The 18,886-nt window shown below is 37.7% G+C and overlaps 1 protein-coding gene across 1 annotated transcript in view; it reads right to left on the bottom strand.

Annotated features, from left to right (window-relative positions):
• Positions 1 to 18,886, bottom strand: part of LOC126336618 (cullin-associated NEDD8-dissociated protein 1) — a 144,206-nt gene that overhangs the window by 70,389 nt on the left and 54,931 nt on the right. The window contains exons 8-11 of the mRNA XM_050000493.1: positions 10,873 to 11,012; positions 9,924 to 10,084; positions 8,400 to 8,605; positions 7,845 to 7,999 (exon numbers count right to left, since the gene is read on the bottom strand). Coding sequence (XP_049856450.1) covers positions 7,845 to 7,999; positions 8,400 to 8,605; positions 9,924 to 10,084; positions 10,873 to 11,012 — 662 coding nt within the window. The remainder of the gene's footprint in view (positions 1 to 7,844; positions 8,000 to 8,399; positions 8,606 to 9,923; positions 10,085 to 10,872; positions 11,013 to 18,886) is intronic.

Here is an 18,886-nt window from a genome sequence, read left to right as displayed (position 1 = left end):
GTAACTTACCAAACGAAAGCATTGGCATGTTGATACGAGACAAAAAACACACAAAACACACACACAAATATCAGGCTTTCGCAACGGTTGCTTCATAAGGAAAGAGGGAAGGATAGGGAAAGACGAAAGGATGTGGGTTTTAAGGGAGAGGGTAAGGAGTCATTCCAATCCCGGGAGTGGAAAGACTTCCACTAGGGGGAAAAAAGGACAGGTGTACACTCGCGCGCGCGGGCACACACACACACACACACACACACACACACACACACACACACACACACACACAGATATATTAAAAACAAAGATTCCAAGACTTACCAAGTGGGAAAGCGCCGGCAGACAGGCACAATGAACAAAACACACAAACACACACACAGAGTTACTAGCTTTCGCAACCGATGGTTGCTTCTTCAGGAAGGAGAGGGAAAGACGAAAGGATGTGGGTTTTTAGGGAGAGGTTAAGGAGTCATTCCAATCCCGGGAGCGGAAAGACTTCCCTTAGGGGGACACACACACACACACACACACACACACACACACAAGCTTGTGTCTGTGTATGTCTGTGTATGTCTGTGTATGTGTGTGTATGTGTGTGTGGATGGATATGTGTGTGTGTGCGCGCGAGTGTACACCTGTCCTTTTTTCCCCCTAAGGGAAGTCTTTCTGCTCCCGGGATTGGAATGACTCCTTAACCTCTCCCTAAAAACCCACATCCTTTCGTCTTTCCCTCTCCTTCCTGAAGAAGCAACCATCGGTTGCGAAAGCTAGTAACTCTGTGTGTGTGTTTGTGTGTTTTGTTCATTGTGCCTGTCTGCCGGCGCTTTCCCACTTGGTAAGTCTTGGAATCTTTGTTTTTAATATATCTGTGTGTGTGTGTGTGTGTGTGTGTGTGTGTGTGTGTGTGTGTGAGAGAGAGAGAGAGAGAGAGAGTGAGAGAGTGTGTGTATTGATCCGCACATATACAGACACAGGCAGACATGTGTAAAGACAAAGGCAAAGAAGTTGTTGAATGACAAGTGATGTATGAGGGGCGGAAACTTGAAATTAGTGGAGGTTGAAGGCTGGTGGGTAACGGGAAGAGAGGATATATTGAAGGGCAAGTTTCCATCTCCGGAGAGAGAGAGAGAGAGAGAGAGAGAGAGAGAGAGAGAGAGTGTGTGTGTGTGTGTGTGTGTGTGTAACGTTTGTTTCATATGTTGACTAACCTGCTACAGTGCATTTCAATAGGTGAATGTCTGTACTGCACTTGTAAACAAATTTTCTTTTCTTGGAAAAACTATGTCTTGTTGGTTGCTATTGTTTGTAAATAAGAAGTTTCTCTGAAGTTTTAGTGTGGTGTAAACTGTGTTTCTATAATGACAAAACCAAGAAGTATTATAAATAAACTGAAGTTCAAAGAAAATCAACACCAGAAAACTAGAAAATTCACATAAATATAAGTGCAACAGCAGCGTGCCTCTTGCACATGAAATACCACCAAGTGCTTCGAGAAAGAAGATAACAGTTGATATGTGTACAGGAATAGGTGAAAATGTGGAAGTACTAATATTATACTAGATCTAGGATTACTATAGTGTGTTCTAAGTGAATTGGTGGCCTGCAAGTTGTGTGGTGCTCAAGTCAATTTGTGTGAAGATTCAAGTCCCAGAGTAGGTTTAGTAGTAAATTGAAAATAGCACGCAGTGTCTGCATGTGATGCGTGCAGTAATGAATTTGCCACAACACCCTACAACAGGTATACTAATTACATATTGGATGCTATCACTATAGTAGCAGTATATTTACTGCCAAGGATTCTCAGTAATACACACAGAATATACACAGAAACACAATGGCTTTTTACAAACCTAGTTGTGTGAAAAACTATGAATGCTTAAGTGGGGCAATGAAAGTTTCTGCTGCTGTAACTATCTTCAGTACATCTGAGTTAGAGATAGGTGTATGGTATACTGAACACCTAGGCAATGGAGATAGCAAAGCATTTATTGCTGTCTGCCAGAGTAATTCTTATTATGTATCACTAATAGAGGGTGTGTACACGGACAAGGGAAAAAAAAAAAAATTCCAGATTTCCCAGTTAAAAATATACTTTCTCCCAGGTGACAACACATTTTTTCTGGGTTAAGTGACAGTGTATTTTCCCTCAGAACTGCAAAACTTAGCAATCCTTTGAATCGTTACGATTTTATACACGGGTGTAGAATTTCCCAGCACTTTAGAAAACGAAACTCAGGGATAAAGACCTTTTGGAAATATCTTTGATGTGCAACAACATGTACGCTGCGTATTTTTGTATTACGAAACTATACATTAGTATTCCACCAACACCACATTACTTTCCGAATCACTGAAAATGAGATTGTGATGTGCTTTTGTAAACCAGTCATATCTCATGTCATGTCATCTCGCCAGCCGATGACAGCGGATATTCAGAGCACAGGACCAGCCAAAAGCAACATCACTGTTAAGTAGCACGAACACACAAAAAGGGAAAGTTAATAGTTTAAATTAAAATACATAGTGTTGCTACAAGAAAAGCAAAGCTTTCACATATTAAATTGGTTTCTAACATCAACAAGCTGCAAGAAAAGCTAAGCTTTCACATATAACATTGATCTTTTTTGCCCGTGTTACCCTTTAGGATATATCACACAAATGTGCCAGTAAAATTTTTAATAATGACATATCCTCACAGTCCAACTTATGTAAAAGGATATTTACTTTGAAAGTAACACTTTTCAAACCACCATTCGCAATGTTTTCCTGAGACCTGTTGGAATAGGTTCGTTTCAGCAGTTGCCAGAGAGCGCTGATAACAGGCGACATGGCGCTTGCGCAGCTACCATGATGTAGCAAGCCCGTATGTACGTTCGTGTAAAACATTGAAAGTTCATACATTATGTAATAAAAGAAACAACATATCAGTGGATACCCCCCCAAGAGCATCGGAATTTCATTAACCATACTAAAATGTGCACACTTAAAGTGCATACATAAAGTGCACATTCGTATGTCCAGATTCCCAATGAAGTAGACCTCGACCTGATAGTAAGCTTTTCAGTGTGGTTTTCGGGATGTAAATTTTCTTGAAGCACCAGTACTGTATTATATCATGTGTGGTTCTTTATTATGGCACAATGCCATACGTGCTAGAAGATGAAAATGTGCACCTGAAATGCAGTGAACAGTGGAAACTAGCCAGTACTGTGGAATTAAACATTTTGTTTCAAATACATTGACCGTCTCTGCAGAAAAGGCTAATAGAAGTCAAATTTCTTTAGCAAACAGACTAAAATAACTTCATTGTTCTGCAAGGCAATTAATGCCTGACTGTCAGAAAGGCAGAAATAAAATAAAATCTGGAACTAACAACACATTTAGCCTTCTGTAATTATGTGAATGTATTTTAATTTCCTTGATAGCTCCCGGCCACAGATTCCCGTTTTGTTTTCATTTGACGTGAGAGTAAACAAAGGGGAAACAGCAAAATCACTAAATGTAAACATGGTTCATGTGGAGCCTAACCACTATAACTCAGACTCCTCTGCGCATCAGTCCCAGATCTACGATATTTGCTAACTGGATCAATACTTGAAGGGGGGGGGGGGGAATCGAATTTTCAAAAATATGTTTACCTCGTAGCACACACCTTTCTGAAAGTTTAACATAAAACGTGTGTTTGAGGAAATTTAAGATATGTTATTTGATCTTAAGTGTGCCAAAGTGCAGTGCCACACCTCTTCATACAGCATTCTTCTTTCGTATGTCACTGTAGTTCGCTCTGTGGAATTGAAACATGTATATTTTGTAATGGATGCCATCAAACTATATTCAGGACAGCGGAAATTGAAATGTCCTGTGGTGCCTCTCCTGCTCCCAGTCTGACAACCTGCACCTCTTTCTTTTAATAATAAAAAAAAAAAAAAAATCACACAATTAATAGCGGATAGGATTATTTGTAATTCGGATAACGAGAACTCTTCAGAAAATTTGCACTCTTTATTGCCTTTTAGCTAATAACTTGCTGTTTTGTGCGATATAAAATTCAATACAGCATACATAAAACCAATAAAGACAAGAGACAAGCAAGAAAGTACATTTCTTCAATCCTTAGCTCCTAGCATTTTTTCTCTCCGATATTGCTACAGCTTTACATGGCGTGCTTTCCTTTCTGCGAAAGAATCTATTACCTCATCAAAATTCGCCAAACGTTTTGCTACATGAAAAATCAAAATGTCGTTATCTAATACTGAAATGGCTGTTAATACAAATAATACCCAAGACTGGTGTGGTTTCTCGATCTGATTACGTCTATTTTGTCACTGTCTGCTAGATAAAACAAAATAGGCTTCTCTAATGTTGCAACAATTTTGTAACAAACACCAAATAAACGAGTATGTTTTGGCACAAATGGTTATTTTTATAACACTACAGAATATAATTCATGAAGTACCAATATCAAATGCCTATTAGGCGTACTACAAGCAAAAAGCTTCATGTCAGGAAATAGTTTCACATTTCATTCATACGCACCAGTTTCTCAATCACAAGATCAAAAAGTAGTATTACGAAATTTTTATATAAATTTGGAATCGTCCAATTCTTCCATATTTGTGTGATATCCCCGCTTGTTCTCCTTCCTCATTCTAACAAACAATCTTGTCAACACCAATTTTGTAGCTATTCCTGCCACTGTCAAAATTTGTTTGCCGATGACTTCACTAACCCTGCCAGAATCACAGGTTTAGTTATCCCGTGACTATTCTGCAGTAAGGTATTGTTACATGTTCGTACAACATGTTTTCTGCATTGCTTCCAGAATAGAACTTAAGCGGCTGCTAGCTGGGGACTGTACAACTGGTCTTTACTAGTGTAGCAATCTGGGCAAATTTTTTCTGTCAAAATTTCATTTTCTTGGATACACCAAGGATACGTAATCTTTCTCACCTGTTATTCCTGTTAATCATTTATTTCCATTCTGGTAGTCTGAATCTATGGATTTCGCTAGTAATTATAACTGATCAATAAAGGCTGTAGGTAGGGAACAGTCTCTCAATGCATGCAGTGCTGACAAGGCAAGAAATGAGGCACTAATACAGTAGTTGTGAGACTGGGTTAATGTTTTGAATAAATTATTCAGAGGAATTTAAACCAATTCCAACCCTGGAAAGAGGCCATGTCATTTACTAGTTTGCTGTAATTTCTAAAAATGGCTCACCAAGCAGCTGTCCACCAGAATGAATTGCCACCACCAAACTATGCCTAAGAACAGAATTGAGCATCCTGTGGCAGAACACACTTCTGGGCACGACATGCTGGAGTCCAATGGCTGCTTCATAACCCGTATATCTGGATCCTTCCCTTGAGTGCCAGCTTTTCTAAACTACACAGTTGGGAATTACACTTACAACAGATCCTATAATTGTCCTTACCTCAGTCTCCACTAATCCACTGCATCCAGACTCTACCCAACACTCTCTCCCTCCTCTGTCCTGTCTCCCCCCCCCCCCCCCCCAAACCCATGTCTTCATGTATTCGTCTTTGTGTGCTTCACAAACTGACTGTCTCTGGTGCCTTCATACTGCATTCCTTTCCTGTACATCTGCTGCTCTGCAAGCTAGCAAATTTTCATTATTTTCTGTGTGCCTGTTGACAACTCACTACTACTACTTTTCAGTGAGTGGTCTCCTTACCTCATAAATTATTTACATTGTACCAGAACTTTCCAATATATTTAGTTGTGAAATTTGTTCAGCTGGGGAAAAAAAATTAACCAATTTGCGTACAATTCAGTGTCACAATTACTTTTGCAGGTATATTTTATTATAGTTGTGGGCACATACTACCAATCAAGGGTGGTGTTAGAATTACATAGGGCACCAAACAAGTCAATACCTGTAATGAAGCGCTTTTAGTAAGTACTCAAACAGATAGAAAACTAAGATGGACAGTAAGTAATATCACAATGTGGCTGAGCTCTTGCAATATTGTATGTGAGGTTCCAAAAAACAAAGGTATGTTCTTATGAAATTATCTGCCATATGAATTGAAATAAAATAAAACAATTGAGCTGCTTGCCCCAACAGAAGAGGTGGAAAGGACAACTAAGTGAAGTTTTTTCTTGTTGATGTGGGCACTACAATACTATGCTGTGCCTTTTAAAGCAACAGATGTAGGTATTGGTACACTCATAGCAAATGGAAAATCTAACACTGTGCACAGTCCTAAACATTTAGTGTTACTCTCTCCAGAAAACAAATGCAAAAACACAGGGAAATAAAAATTCCCAAGTACATTTTATTAATAAATAGTTCATATAGCAAACCCAATAACTTTTACACCCGCATGATTTTTTTTTTTGGGGGGGGGGGGGGGGGGGGAGGATTAGGGATTAACATCCTAACAACAACAGGGACATCTGAGACTGAAACCAAGCTTGAAATGAGGAAGGACTGGAAGGATATATGCTCCACTCTTTCAAATGAACCATTGTGGTATTAAGAAAACTACGAAACCTACATGTGATTGGCTGGATGGAGATTTTAACTGCCATTGTCCTGAGTAACAGTCCAGTGTTGTACCACTGTGTCACCACACATGGAGGAGAGAGAGAGAGAGAGAGAGAGAGAGAGAGAGAGAGAGAGAGAGAGAGAGAAGTGTAATGTATTACAAAAAGTACCTGTGACTTCCACTACCTGACAGCATGTTTGAAGACCTCAGTGTTTTACTAAGCAGTCTTGTTGTAAGAGGTATGCCCTTACTTCCTCTGATCTTTGCACTGATTAAGTAGAGACCAACAATTTCATATGGCTGCTGAGTCACAGTGGAACTTGCATTTTTTGTATTTACAAAATAATGGCAGAGGTGAAAGAAGTTATAATTGACTTTCTCATAGGACAAACGGATTCTAACCCTCAGACCTTTAGACTTTTTGTCTGGCACTTATAAACTGAGACACTGATGGCAGCATTTTGAAAGAATAAAATGACAAACACATTTATGATAGAAAACTATAGCTGCATTAGGAAGTGCACAGACTCCCCATGATTCAAGAACCAATATTTATACCAGAAATCTTCAGTCAGTGACAGATGATTATGACAACGCAATGCAATAGCATTCTTTGAAGGTCTGAAATCAAATATCAGAGTCAGTTTGTTGTATAGTAATGGAATACATACAATTACAAAGATTCTAAATGAATTACAAAGATTCTAAATGAATTACAAAGATTCTAAATGAATTACAAGAGTCTATTTCAAGAAATCACAAATGACACCCTAAGCTCCAAATGCAAATGTTAGTACATCTGGAAAATTTTGTAATTCACACTGGTACTGAACTACCCTTAGTAAGAGCATTTTATTAAAGAAACATGACATAATACCAGTATTCATTAGTACTGAGAAGATCAATGAATAAATTAAACTTAACAATCTGTTATCAGCTCCTAAAAGACAGACTCGTGTATCCCTTTAGAGAATATAAGTTTAAAACAATGTAAAGTTCATCAACATGCGTAAAGTTCATCAACATGCCACATCGGATAAATACGAATACAAAGAACATATACCTCAGCTCTCCGTACACAAACACTTGAAACACACAACTTTTTCTTTTAATTTCAACTCTATCAAACAACACAAAAACCAATTATGTCTGAGTTGAAAATTAAAGAGTTCTGAAAAAACTACGGATAATTTCACTAGTTATAAAAACTGTAAGATAAGGTTCTCCCTGCTAGTGCAGCATTAGTTTGCAACTATACAAACAAGGAACTTTGAAGAATATTTTATACATATCTCACTTTTTAAAATAAATTGATTTGACAGATTTTCACCTACCTGAAGGTAGTCTCCCAAATTGCATATTATCTGGCCCATGCAAGAAATGGCACGCTCCTTTACTTCCTGATCTATATCGGCTGCCTTTAGTCGAATTAAGGTACAATTATAAAGTTCACCGGTAAATGGTGTGAAGTCAAAATTGCTTGGTGTATCTGCACAGAAGAAAAATGAAATACTATTTTAAAGAGTGCTGTGCCTTTGATGAGTTCCTTTCCAGCCTAAGATTCCAGAGAATTCTAGATTATTTGTTACTAAAAGAGCACATACGGAATTTTAATGGAAATTATTCCAAGAATCAATTTCACTGAAAATATAACTTAACAATAATGATATAAGTACAATACTTAAAAGCTGTTTTCAAACTGTGACAGTCAAAATAAATACAAAGAACGCAACAAACACCACACTAGTGTACCTATCGCATAAACAACCAATTGTAATATCTAAAAAAGGTGCCTCAAAATAACGATCATAAAAAGCTAATTATGGAAAATTTACATGGTTAGTACCAAACAAAAAACACAAATTCCTTAAATTGTGGATAAATCTTACCTAAAGGACGTATCACTTTCACAAGTTGCTGCAGAACAAGCAGTGCTTCTGCTGTTATTTTGTAGAAAGTATCTCCAACTGCTGTGATAACAGGAGGTACCAGAACAGCCATATGAGGGTGAAATACTTCTGGAGAATGCGTTGTCAGGAGGCAATGCATAAATGACAAAGTATCTATCTTCATGTTACTACTTGAGTTCTTATCCCTGTTTGCAGAAAAGATAAAATGAAATAATTTATGACGTAAATTTTCTTCTATACTATAACATTAGAGTGAACTGATAGAAACTGAGGTTGAGGCAAAGCATTTTGGTAGTACACAGATCAAATGGTGAGTACTTCCTTTTAGCAAACAGCACTGAAATGATCAGTAAGTACTCCAGGTTGAAAGATGTGTGAAAGAAAACAATCACAATTTACTGGGAAGTCTTTCTGGAATAATAATACAGCATCACAATGACGGATTAACAGTTTCAGATAAGCAAGAGAACTATTAATGGCAACATAGTACGCAGTGTACTCCAGGGAGAATACACAACATTCTGACTGACTATATTACAGTTTACTATTTACAAAATATTAATATCAATTTAAGTTCTCTTCTCAACAATAGCCTACATTTAACAGTCTCTAATTAAACATTGTCAGACTTGTTTATTGTTCATTCAAGTGTAAGTCCTAAGGATTTGTGTCAAAAGTGCATTTCTTATTGGATAGAATAATTACAGAATACTCTGAAAGATTGCTGATTATCAGGTAAATGCTAATTCAATTTTTTTCCCAGCTTCCTGCAGATGACATGCTGATCAAAGATTCTCAAAATAATCCTTTCACAGCATCAGAATAATTTAATACAGGCACCAACAGTTTTTTATGTTGTTGTTGTTCTTTCTGGGGGTGGTGACGGAGCAACAGAAATTGTCGTCTTTGCAAAATATTTTGCAAAAATAAAATTACTGTGTTTATATTCTCCATATTAGCATTGAAAATAATTTATCTTCATGTCATAGCAAATCAGGTTTCCACTGACTGAGAAACAATATTTAAGTTTTCCAAAATAAGATAACTGATACTGTTGCTGGACAACCACAAATGAATTTTTAGTACTACACACACACACACAGTGTTAATATCACCTCAGCACCCACAGGAATTTGACATGGAGCATGATCTCAGTTGGCTACAGCTCTTGAAGGAAATCAGCTGTGGCTATATCAATGGAACCAACCAGGCAGTCACCTGATTTGATTTAAGACACCCTTGGGAAACGTAAACTTAGATGGCTGTGTGAGTAACAGAATCTTCAGACATGTATTTATAGAACACTGCTGATGTAAAAAATTTAAGTATTGGGAAAAGTGGTTGTCCTATTGCTCTGTACAAGAAGTATAAATTATCCCTCTGTAAAATATCAGAAACCTAGTACTAGTACCAGACCTCAGTAAACCAGTGCCCTTTAATTTCTTACAATTAGATAACAACAAATATTTAAAAGGAAATTTTCACTCTATCTAGTATACTCACCCTAACGAGTACTGCATGCCAGGGATGATGGCAGGAATATGATTTGTGAGAGCTCCAGGCAGAACTGTCACCAACTCTTTAAGCAATGCAAAACAGTCTTGCCTTGTCTTAATACTCTTCTCTTTCATTTGGTTGTGAACAGCTTTAACAATAGAAGGAACCTGAAAAATAAAGAAGCTGATGTATTAATACAATGGACATAAAGACTTCCATGTAAGGCTCTCTCGATTGGACAGAACAATGACAAAGGTTATCTATCTGGGAATTACTCATTATGCAGAATGAGATATCAGATGGCAACAGTGGATTTCCACTTCACACATTAAATACCACACTTCATTTTAGTTTTGAAGAATAGTTTTGATGTTAAGTAAAATTGCACTGCAGAACAAAGATTTTGATGATAAAACTAAACAAGCTACCTGTCAATTTTATATTATTTAAGAATATAGCCTAATTTTCCATTTAATCTAAATATTCTTGTATCATGTATCAACAATGTAAGGAAAAGATAGACTGATACTTACTGTAAAGATGACACATTAAGTTGCAGACAGGCACAATTAAGAGACTTACACACTGGCTTTCAGCCACAGCCTTCATCAGAAAAATAAAGAAACACACACACACACACACACACACACACACACACACACACACGACTGCCATCTCCGGCAGCTCAGATTGTCATGCGAGTGAGAGCTGTGCTGGCTTCTGTGAATGAATTTGTGTGTGTGTGTGTGTGTGTGTTTTCTCTTTCTTTTTTCTGATGAAGGCTCTGGCTGAAACCCAATGTGCAAGTCTCTTAATTGCGCCTGTCTCCAACTTATTATGTCAACTTTACAGTAAGCAGAATCTATCTTTTTCTTACGTTTTTGATATTCCAGCCTGAGTTTGCACTGTTTGATTTCAACTATCTGTGTATATTTATTAGAAAATAGAGATTTACCTGGGACTGTAACATGGATAATGGGCCATCCTCTTGATCCATTAAGTCTGGATCAATATTGACTCCAATTGTGGGCCTTGTTTGTCGTAGTAATGCACAATAGGCATGGAATATGTCTGATTTGACATTTTCTTCACGTTCTAAATAAAAATAGAAATGAAACAAATTTAAACTCATCACCAGAAGTCTGCATTTTGTTTACATGTTGCTTCTTGTAACTTATGAAGAAATCCAAAGTTGAAATGTACACAAATAATTAATGACAGGTGAACATTATTTCAAAAGACAATGGGGAAAAAACAAACCCACTAAAATATCATAAGGTTCAGATCATAAACTATTTCAGAAAAATTGCACAGATTTATTATTATTATTATTATTATTATTATTATTATTTTATTATTATTCTCAACAAGCAATTTTCACTGTTCTGTTGTTGGCCTGACCTAATTCCCCATGTTGCTGTTGTACAATTGTCCACAGTGAAACACTTCCTGTGTTGACAGTACATATCGAGTTATTTTGTGAATTTTCAAATGTTATCTACTAGGGATCTCTAACATGTTAGATGTTTCTGCATCCATTATTAATCTACTTGGAAACAGCTGATTTTCCTCTTGTTTGTTCGCCATTACCACGTTTTGGACACTTTTGACAGATGGTAGCCTAAAATACAAAACAGCAAGACATCCTGAATTTGCTTTAAGAAAGATAGCAGCATTAGAGAGTATTTCCATCACTTTTTCCTCTGTTGCTATTAGAACAGTATGCAAAGGGAAGAGGTTCAGCCCACACTGCAGCTGTCATAGGGAGTAACATTTAGTGGGTAAAAGACATTCATTTCACATCACGTTGCTAACAAATGACACTAGATACACATTTTCTGCTTCACGCACAGCAATGACAAGTACTTGAACAATTCAGATAAAGTTGAAGCAGTTTTACAAACTGATTTATCTGTGTACAATACTATACACTGGTAAAATATAAATATCTATTACCACTACACATTCAAAAAGGTAACAGTTTACTACTGACACATATGCGATATCCATCCCAAATCTGTAGACTGACAATGTGTACAAGTAGTTTAATTTTACACCTATCTATATTCTAATATTTTAAATCAGTTTGAAGCCTACTATTTCTCTTACATCTCTTAGTTGGCCCCCTTCTCTTACTTTTTAACTTTGTGACTAATAGACTATTACTTAGAGGGAGGCTGGCTGGCTAGCATGCGCTCTCTCTCTCTCTCTCTCTCTCTCTCTCTCTCTCTCTCTCTCTCTCTCTCTCTCTCAAAGATATAAGGTTGTATAGGCATTTAGTGGCACTGTGAATGGGATCCAATGACAGAGCTTTAGGAAATACACTTATAATTGTATCAGAATACCTAGAAAGTATGACTCTGTGCCAAGTGACCCAATCTGATTGAAGATGCTCTATGTTTTACTATTTTCCATTTTGATCAAACTCTCACAAGTATATGTCAGTATAAGTATATGTACATTAATGTCTGCCAAGTTTTAGCTCCATCTGTAACTTAGTGTAGTTACAAGAACCACTTTCTTGGGAATGATAAATACACCAAAAAATACTCAAGTTTACTAACCCACTGTTCCTGGCCCAGTGGAGGTAGAATTATCCAGAATATCGAAAAAATAAATGAAGATCAGAACGCGATGCCCATGGAACAATCACTCTTCAGAACCATCTCACCTATTGACTAACAGAAAGAGTCCTTTTTGCCAGAATAAATGCTACCAAATTCTTGATTTCTGCTTTTTCCATGTGGCAATATTCCTTTTTAAACTTAACTTTTTTTAACAGACCACCACTGAGAAATTAAGATCAAAACCTAGATTTCTGTTGCTGTCTACAGTCCAATGACTGGTTTGCTGCAGCTGTCCATGCTAGTCTGTCCTGTGCAAGCCACCTCATCTCTGCATAACCACCACAACGTACTTCCATTTGCAACTACTTGCTATATGCGTGCCTGGATCTCTCTCTGCAAGTTCTCCCCCCCCCCCCCCCCCCCCTTTACACACACACACACACACACACACACACACACACAAAAATTGCCAACTACAGCATCTTGAAAAACTATTGCAATGGGTGCAAGAAGCAGTCTGTAGGAGGAAGGGAAGGGGAAGGGAGAGGATAGTAGTGTATAGGTAGGGAGAGAGATGAACACTATCTGATGGAATGTGCAGGGACTAGACTGCCAACAGGCACAGCATCAGAGATTATGGGGCAAGGATGTGGGGAGAAAAAGGGATTTAAAAAAAGGAGAGGAGCAGGGAAAGACAGGCAGATGTGTTGGCAGAGGGCTGCAAACAGGGTGGGAGGTGAGAATGGGGAGGAGATGATAGGACAGAGAGGGGTGGAAGCTGTTGGGTGGAGGTTTTGGACACAGGATGTTACCGTAGATTGAGGCCGAGATAATTACATGAGCACTATGGGACTTAACGTCTGAGGTCATCAGTCCCCTAGAGCTGCATGTTGTGCCAAAGGGTGGTCTACTTTGCTCTTGGCCACTGTTTGGTGGCATCAGTTAGTTGGTAGACATACCAATATGAAAAGCTGTGCAATGATTGCAGCTGAGCTGGTAAATGATATGGCTGTTTGCACAGGTGGCCCGTCCCCTGATGGTGTATGATAAACCAGTTACAGGACTGGGACAGGAAGTGCTAGATGGGTGGATTGGGCAAGTTTAGCACCTGCAACTTTCACAGGGATATGATCCTTGTGGCAAGGGGCTAAGACAGAATGGAAGTAGCACAGGGATGGACAAGGATGTTGTGGAGATTGGGCAGAACTCTGTTAGGATGTCCCTCATTTCAGGGGATGATGGTAGGTAATCAATGCCCTGGTGAAGGATGTGGTTCAGTTGTCCAGTTCAGTCTGAGGCGGTACTGGAAGATGAAGGGGATCTCCTTTGTGGCTGGTTCTTGAGGGTGGTAGGTGGATTGGAGGTGTGAGGGGAAATGACAGGGATATGCTGGTGTGAGTCTCCATTTCATATCCTCATTACTTAGACCATCATCAGGTTTCTGTTGCCTAAATAACAAAACTGATTTAACTACTTATAATGTTTTCTCTCCGAATATAATTCTTTTAGCATTGCCTGATTTAATTTAGCTCCATTTCATTAGCCATAATAATGCATTCACTATGGTGTTCCCAGTTGCTAACCCACATTCGTATTTTCTTATTAGTTATTAGGCCTACTCCTGCTTTACCATTATTTGACTGTGTGTTGATAACCAACCACATAACCACAAGTCCTATTCCTCCTGCCACCACAATTCACTAAGTTCCACTATAACTTCAACCTATCCATTTCTATTTTCAAATTCTCTAAACTTACTACCCAATTTAGGAGTAAGACTCCACACTCTAACCCACTGAAAGCCAGTCTTGTTTTTCCTGATGATACCCTTCTTAGCAGTTCACATCAGAAGATATAAACAGGTGACTATTTTACCTACGGAATATTGTACACACAGGTGTGCCATTAACAGTTGCAGTTTCCCCTTGCTTGCAGTCATCCACAGCAGTAGCACAGCAAGGCCACATCGGCCAATGCCACATTTGGTTATATTCAATTTTTCCTTCATTTATTTATCTGGTAACAAACAATTAAGGAATCGGTTGCTTGCAGTAGGTTGCCCTAGTTCATTAGGAGCTAGTGTAAACAACTATCGATATTTTTACATTATGACAGAATTATTAAAATATGGGAACAAATTGTTGCAACAAAATTTTAGAGGAAGTTTGAAGAGATTGTGATATGGTCTTCATTTCTGTGTTCTTTGCAAGAAAGTTCATCAGCTGCAAGATCTTAACTCTATTGGCTAAGGGACAATGGCTTGCCAAATTTGAAGATTTTTTTTTTTTTCACACAAACTTATCACAAATCCATGCAAGTCTGTTACCACTAGAACAATGAAGTTTCTGACATTCCTAAAACAGCAAAAAGGGGTCAATCTGAGCCTGCATAAAATGTTTTCATATTTGACTTAAACGAATACTTTATTTTAGTACATAGCAACCAACTTAATAAAGGACTGGTGCATGGCACACAGAAACACATAATGGAAAACAGCTAACATAGCCTCTGAGCTTGTTCTTTTTTACTAAAAGTACACACAACCACATAGACATCTAAATGTACACGCTCCCTGTAGGAGCAAAACTAGTTATTGATAGGGCTGGAAAAAAAAGGGAGGGGGAGAGAGAGATAATTCTCTCCCCAAAATATTCTGTGCCCCCACAATGCCTCTGGCCTACACTTCCACTGCCTCATCTTACTTTTTCCCCATCTCCCCTGTACATATTATTCCTTCCCTGTCTAGATCACGTACTCCCTTCTCCCCCACCCTCGATGCAAATGCACACTCTCTCTCTCTCTCTCTCTCTCTCTCTCTCTCTCTCCTCCACCCATTACTCCCCCCCAATTCTTCACCACCTTCCCCTCCTTTCCTAACCCCTCCATCCCTCGTGCATCCTTCCATATCCCCTCCCCACCTCCACCTACCAGATAATGCTTTCAACAATCAATATTTAGTAATCAGTCTTGCTGCTAACGCAAGCATGCACATAAGGGCGTGTGCGTGTATATTCCTACTAGAAAAAGAGTGAGTGCTCGAAAGTTAGTGTTGACCTTTTTCTATTACATGTTTCTGTGCACAACACTCCAGACCTCAATAGGTAAGTGATTGCCTTTTCCTTATTTCATGTATTTTCCATCCAAGAATTTCCTTTGCTTTTTAGTGTATGTTAATCCCTACACTGTGCAAGTTGTTAATAATAATAATAATAATAATAATAATAATAATAATAATAATAATCCCGTGGAGGCCCGGGAAAAGAATAGGCCTCTGGTATGTTCTGCCAGTTGTAAAAGGCGACGAAAAGAACAAACCACTAATAGGGCTAACCCCCTTTTAGTGTGATTAGTTGGTTCAGGACAGAACTAATGAAGTCTCGGGTAAGCGCTGTCATGGTCGGGGATGACACTTGAACCCTATGCCCGTCCACAATGGTAATGACACTGCTAGCCACACGGAAAATGATTTAAATCCAAATAGAGGTGTTTTGCAGGATACACTTCCTACAATCACTCTACAATGAAAACAAAGACAGAGGATGAGATGGTCAGATAAATTAACCCACACCTCATGTACTGTTATTACCAAGCAACAAACTTAAGAACCAACAAAACTGGATACAGATCACAAGTATACACACAACATTTATTACCAGATACCCAGAATTAAAATTTTTAACAGAACAACGACTAGCTGATCACATCCGTGTAATAATCAAAAATAACAGGAACCCCAGTCATAATTAGAAAAAAATCAAACAACAAGTACAACAAATACTGGAACAAAATAATGTGCAATCAGAAGAAAATAGAGTAATGGACTCAAACATCCCAGAGCAAACAAACAAAGAACAACATGCATCAATTAAACAATCAGAGGAAAACGAAATCTTAAGACAGCCACCAGAACAAGCACAAATAGAACACGAAGTGACACACATGTTAGATATAGAAGAAAAATTTCAGCTGATGTATTTAGACTACAAAGACACAAATACAGACATTAGACCATTCTTGCATAGACCACCAAATAACCCACAAGTCGAAACAACGATAACTACCAACACAACAAAATAAATGAAAATACAACTATGGAAGAGTTACAACTACTGGTTTATATAGGAGCACTCACTACATTAAATATACACACTAGACAGAGATCAAAACCAACCTACACACATAAGAAACCCACAAAACCAGCATGGCAACACAGGCTACAGATCAGAATACAAAAACAGAGAAAAGACATCGGACAGCTAACACAATTTATAAGAAATGAAATATCAGACGAAAAAGGTTGGGTAAAATCTCAGAACAAGAAGCGATAGAGCAATTAGATGAAAAGCAGCAGGAATTACAAGCATTGGCCGAAAGACTTAGAAGATACAAAAAAAAAAGTGAAAATAGAAGGAAACAAAACCAAACATTCAACACAAACCAAAAGAAATTTTACCCGACAATAGATTACACACACATTAAAATAGACAATCCACCAAACATAACAGACATGGAACACTTCTGGAGCAACATATGGTCAAACCCGGTACAGCATAACAGGGATGCACGGTGGATACAAGCAGAAACAGACACATACAAGATGATACAACAAATGCCTGAAGTGATAATTGTGCAACATGAAGTAACCCAAGCAATTAATTCTACTCACAATTGGAAAGCCCCTGGAAGAGATAAAATAGCCAATTTCTGGCTAAAGAAGTTCACCTCAACACATTCACATCTAACTACATTATTTAACAGTTACATTGCAGACCCACACACATTCCCTGATACACGTACACATGGAATAACTTATCTGAAATATAAAGATCAAGCAGACACAGCAAACCCAGCAAAATATAGCCCCATAACATGCCTACCAACAATATACAAAATATTAACTTCAGTCATTGCACAGAATTTAACTACACATACAACACAGAACAAAATTATAAATGATGAACAAAAAGGCTGTTGCAAAGGAGCACGAGGATGTAAAGAGCAACTGATAATAGATGCAGAGGTGACATATCAAGCTAAAACTAAACAAAGATCACTACAATACACCTACATTGATTACCAAAAAGCTTTTGATACTGTACCCCACTCATGGTTACTACAAATATTGGAAATATACAAAGTAGATCCTAAATTGATACAGTTCCTAAACATAGTAATGAAAAATTGGAAAACCACACTTAATATCCAAACAAATTCAAATAATATCACATCACAGCCAATACAGATTAAGCTTGGAATATACCAAGGACACTCATTAAGTCCCTTCTGGTTCTGCCTTACTCTGAACCCACTCTCCAACATGCTAAATAATACAAATTATGGATACAATATTACTGGAACATACCAACACAAAATCACACATTTGCTATATATGGATGATCTAAAACTACTGGCAGCAACAAATCAACAACTCAAACAATTACTAAAGATAACAGAAGTATTCAGCAATTATATAAATATGGCTTTTGGAACAGACAAATGTAAGAAAAATAGCACAGTCAAGGGAAAACACAATAAACAAGAAGATTACAAATTGGATAACCACAGCGACTGCATAGAAGCGATGGAAAAAACAGATGCCTATAAATATCTAGGATACAGACAAAAAATAGGAATAGATAACACAAATATTAAAGAAGAGCTAAAGGAAAAATATAGACAAAGACTAACAAAAATACTGAAAACAAGAATTGACAGCAAGAAACAAGACAAAAGCTATAAGTACTTGTGCTATACCAATCTTGACCTACTCATTTGGAGTAGTGAAATGGAGAAACACAGACCTAGAAGCACTCAATACACTTACACGATCACAATGCCACAAATATAGAATACATCACATACATTCAGCAACAGAAAGATTCACATTAAGCAGAAAGGAAGGAGGAAGGGGATTTATCAACACAAAAAACCTACATTGTGGACAGGTAGACAATTTAAGAAAATTCTTTACAGAACAAGCAGAAACTAGCAAAATACACAAAGCAATTACTCATATAAAAACATCGGCTACACCACTGCAATTTCATAACCACTTCTACAACCCTTTAGATCACATAACATCAACAGATACGAAGAAAGAAATTTGGAAAAAGAAAACACTACATGGCAAGCACCTGTATCATCTAACACAGCAACATATCCATCAAGACGCATCGAACACGTGGCTAAGAAATGGCAAATATATACAGTGAGACTGAAGGATTCATGATTGTAATACAGGATCACCAGATATTACAGCAAGCGTATCATTGAAGATCCCAATACCACAACAGATAAATGCAGACTTTGCAAACAACAAATAGAAACAGTAGATCACATCACAAGTGGATGTACAATACTAGCAAATACAGAATACCCCAGAAGACATGACAATGTAGCAAA

This window comes from Schistocerca gregaria, chromosome 2 (genome assembly GCF_023897955.1).
Source record: "Schistocerca gregaria isolate iqSchGreg1 chromosome 2, iqSchGreg1.2, whole genome shotgun sequence".
NCBI lineage: Eukaryota > Metazoa > Arthropoda > Insecta > Orthoptera > Acrididae > Schistocerca > Schistocerca gregaria.
Note: the sequence above shows the minus strand (reverse complement) of the source record. Positions and strands in the feature narration are given on the sequence as shown.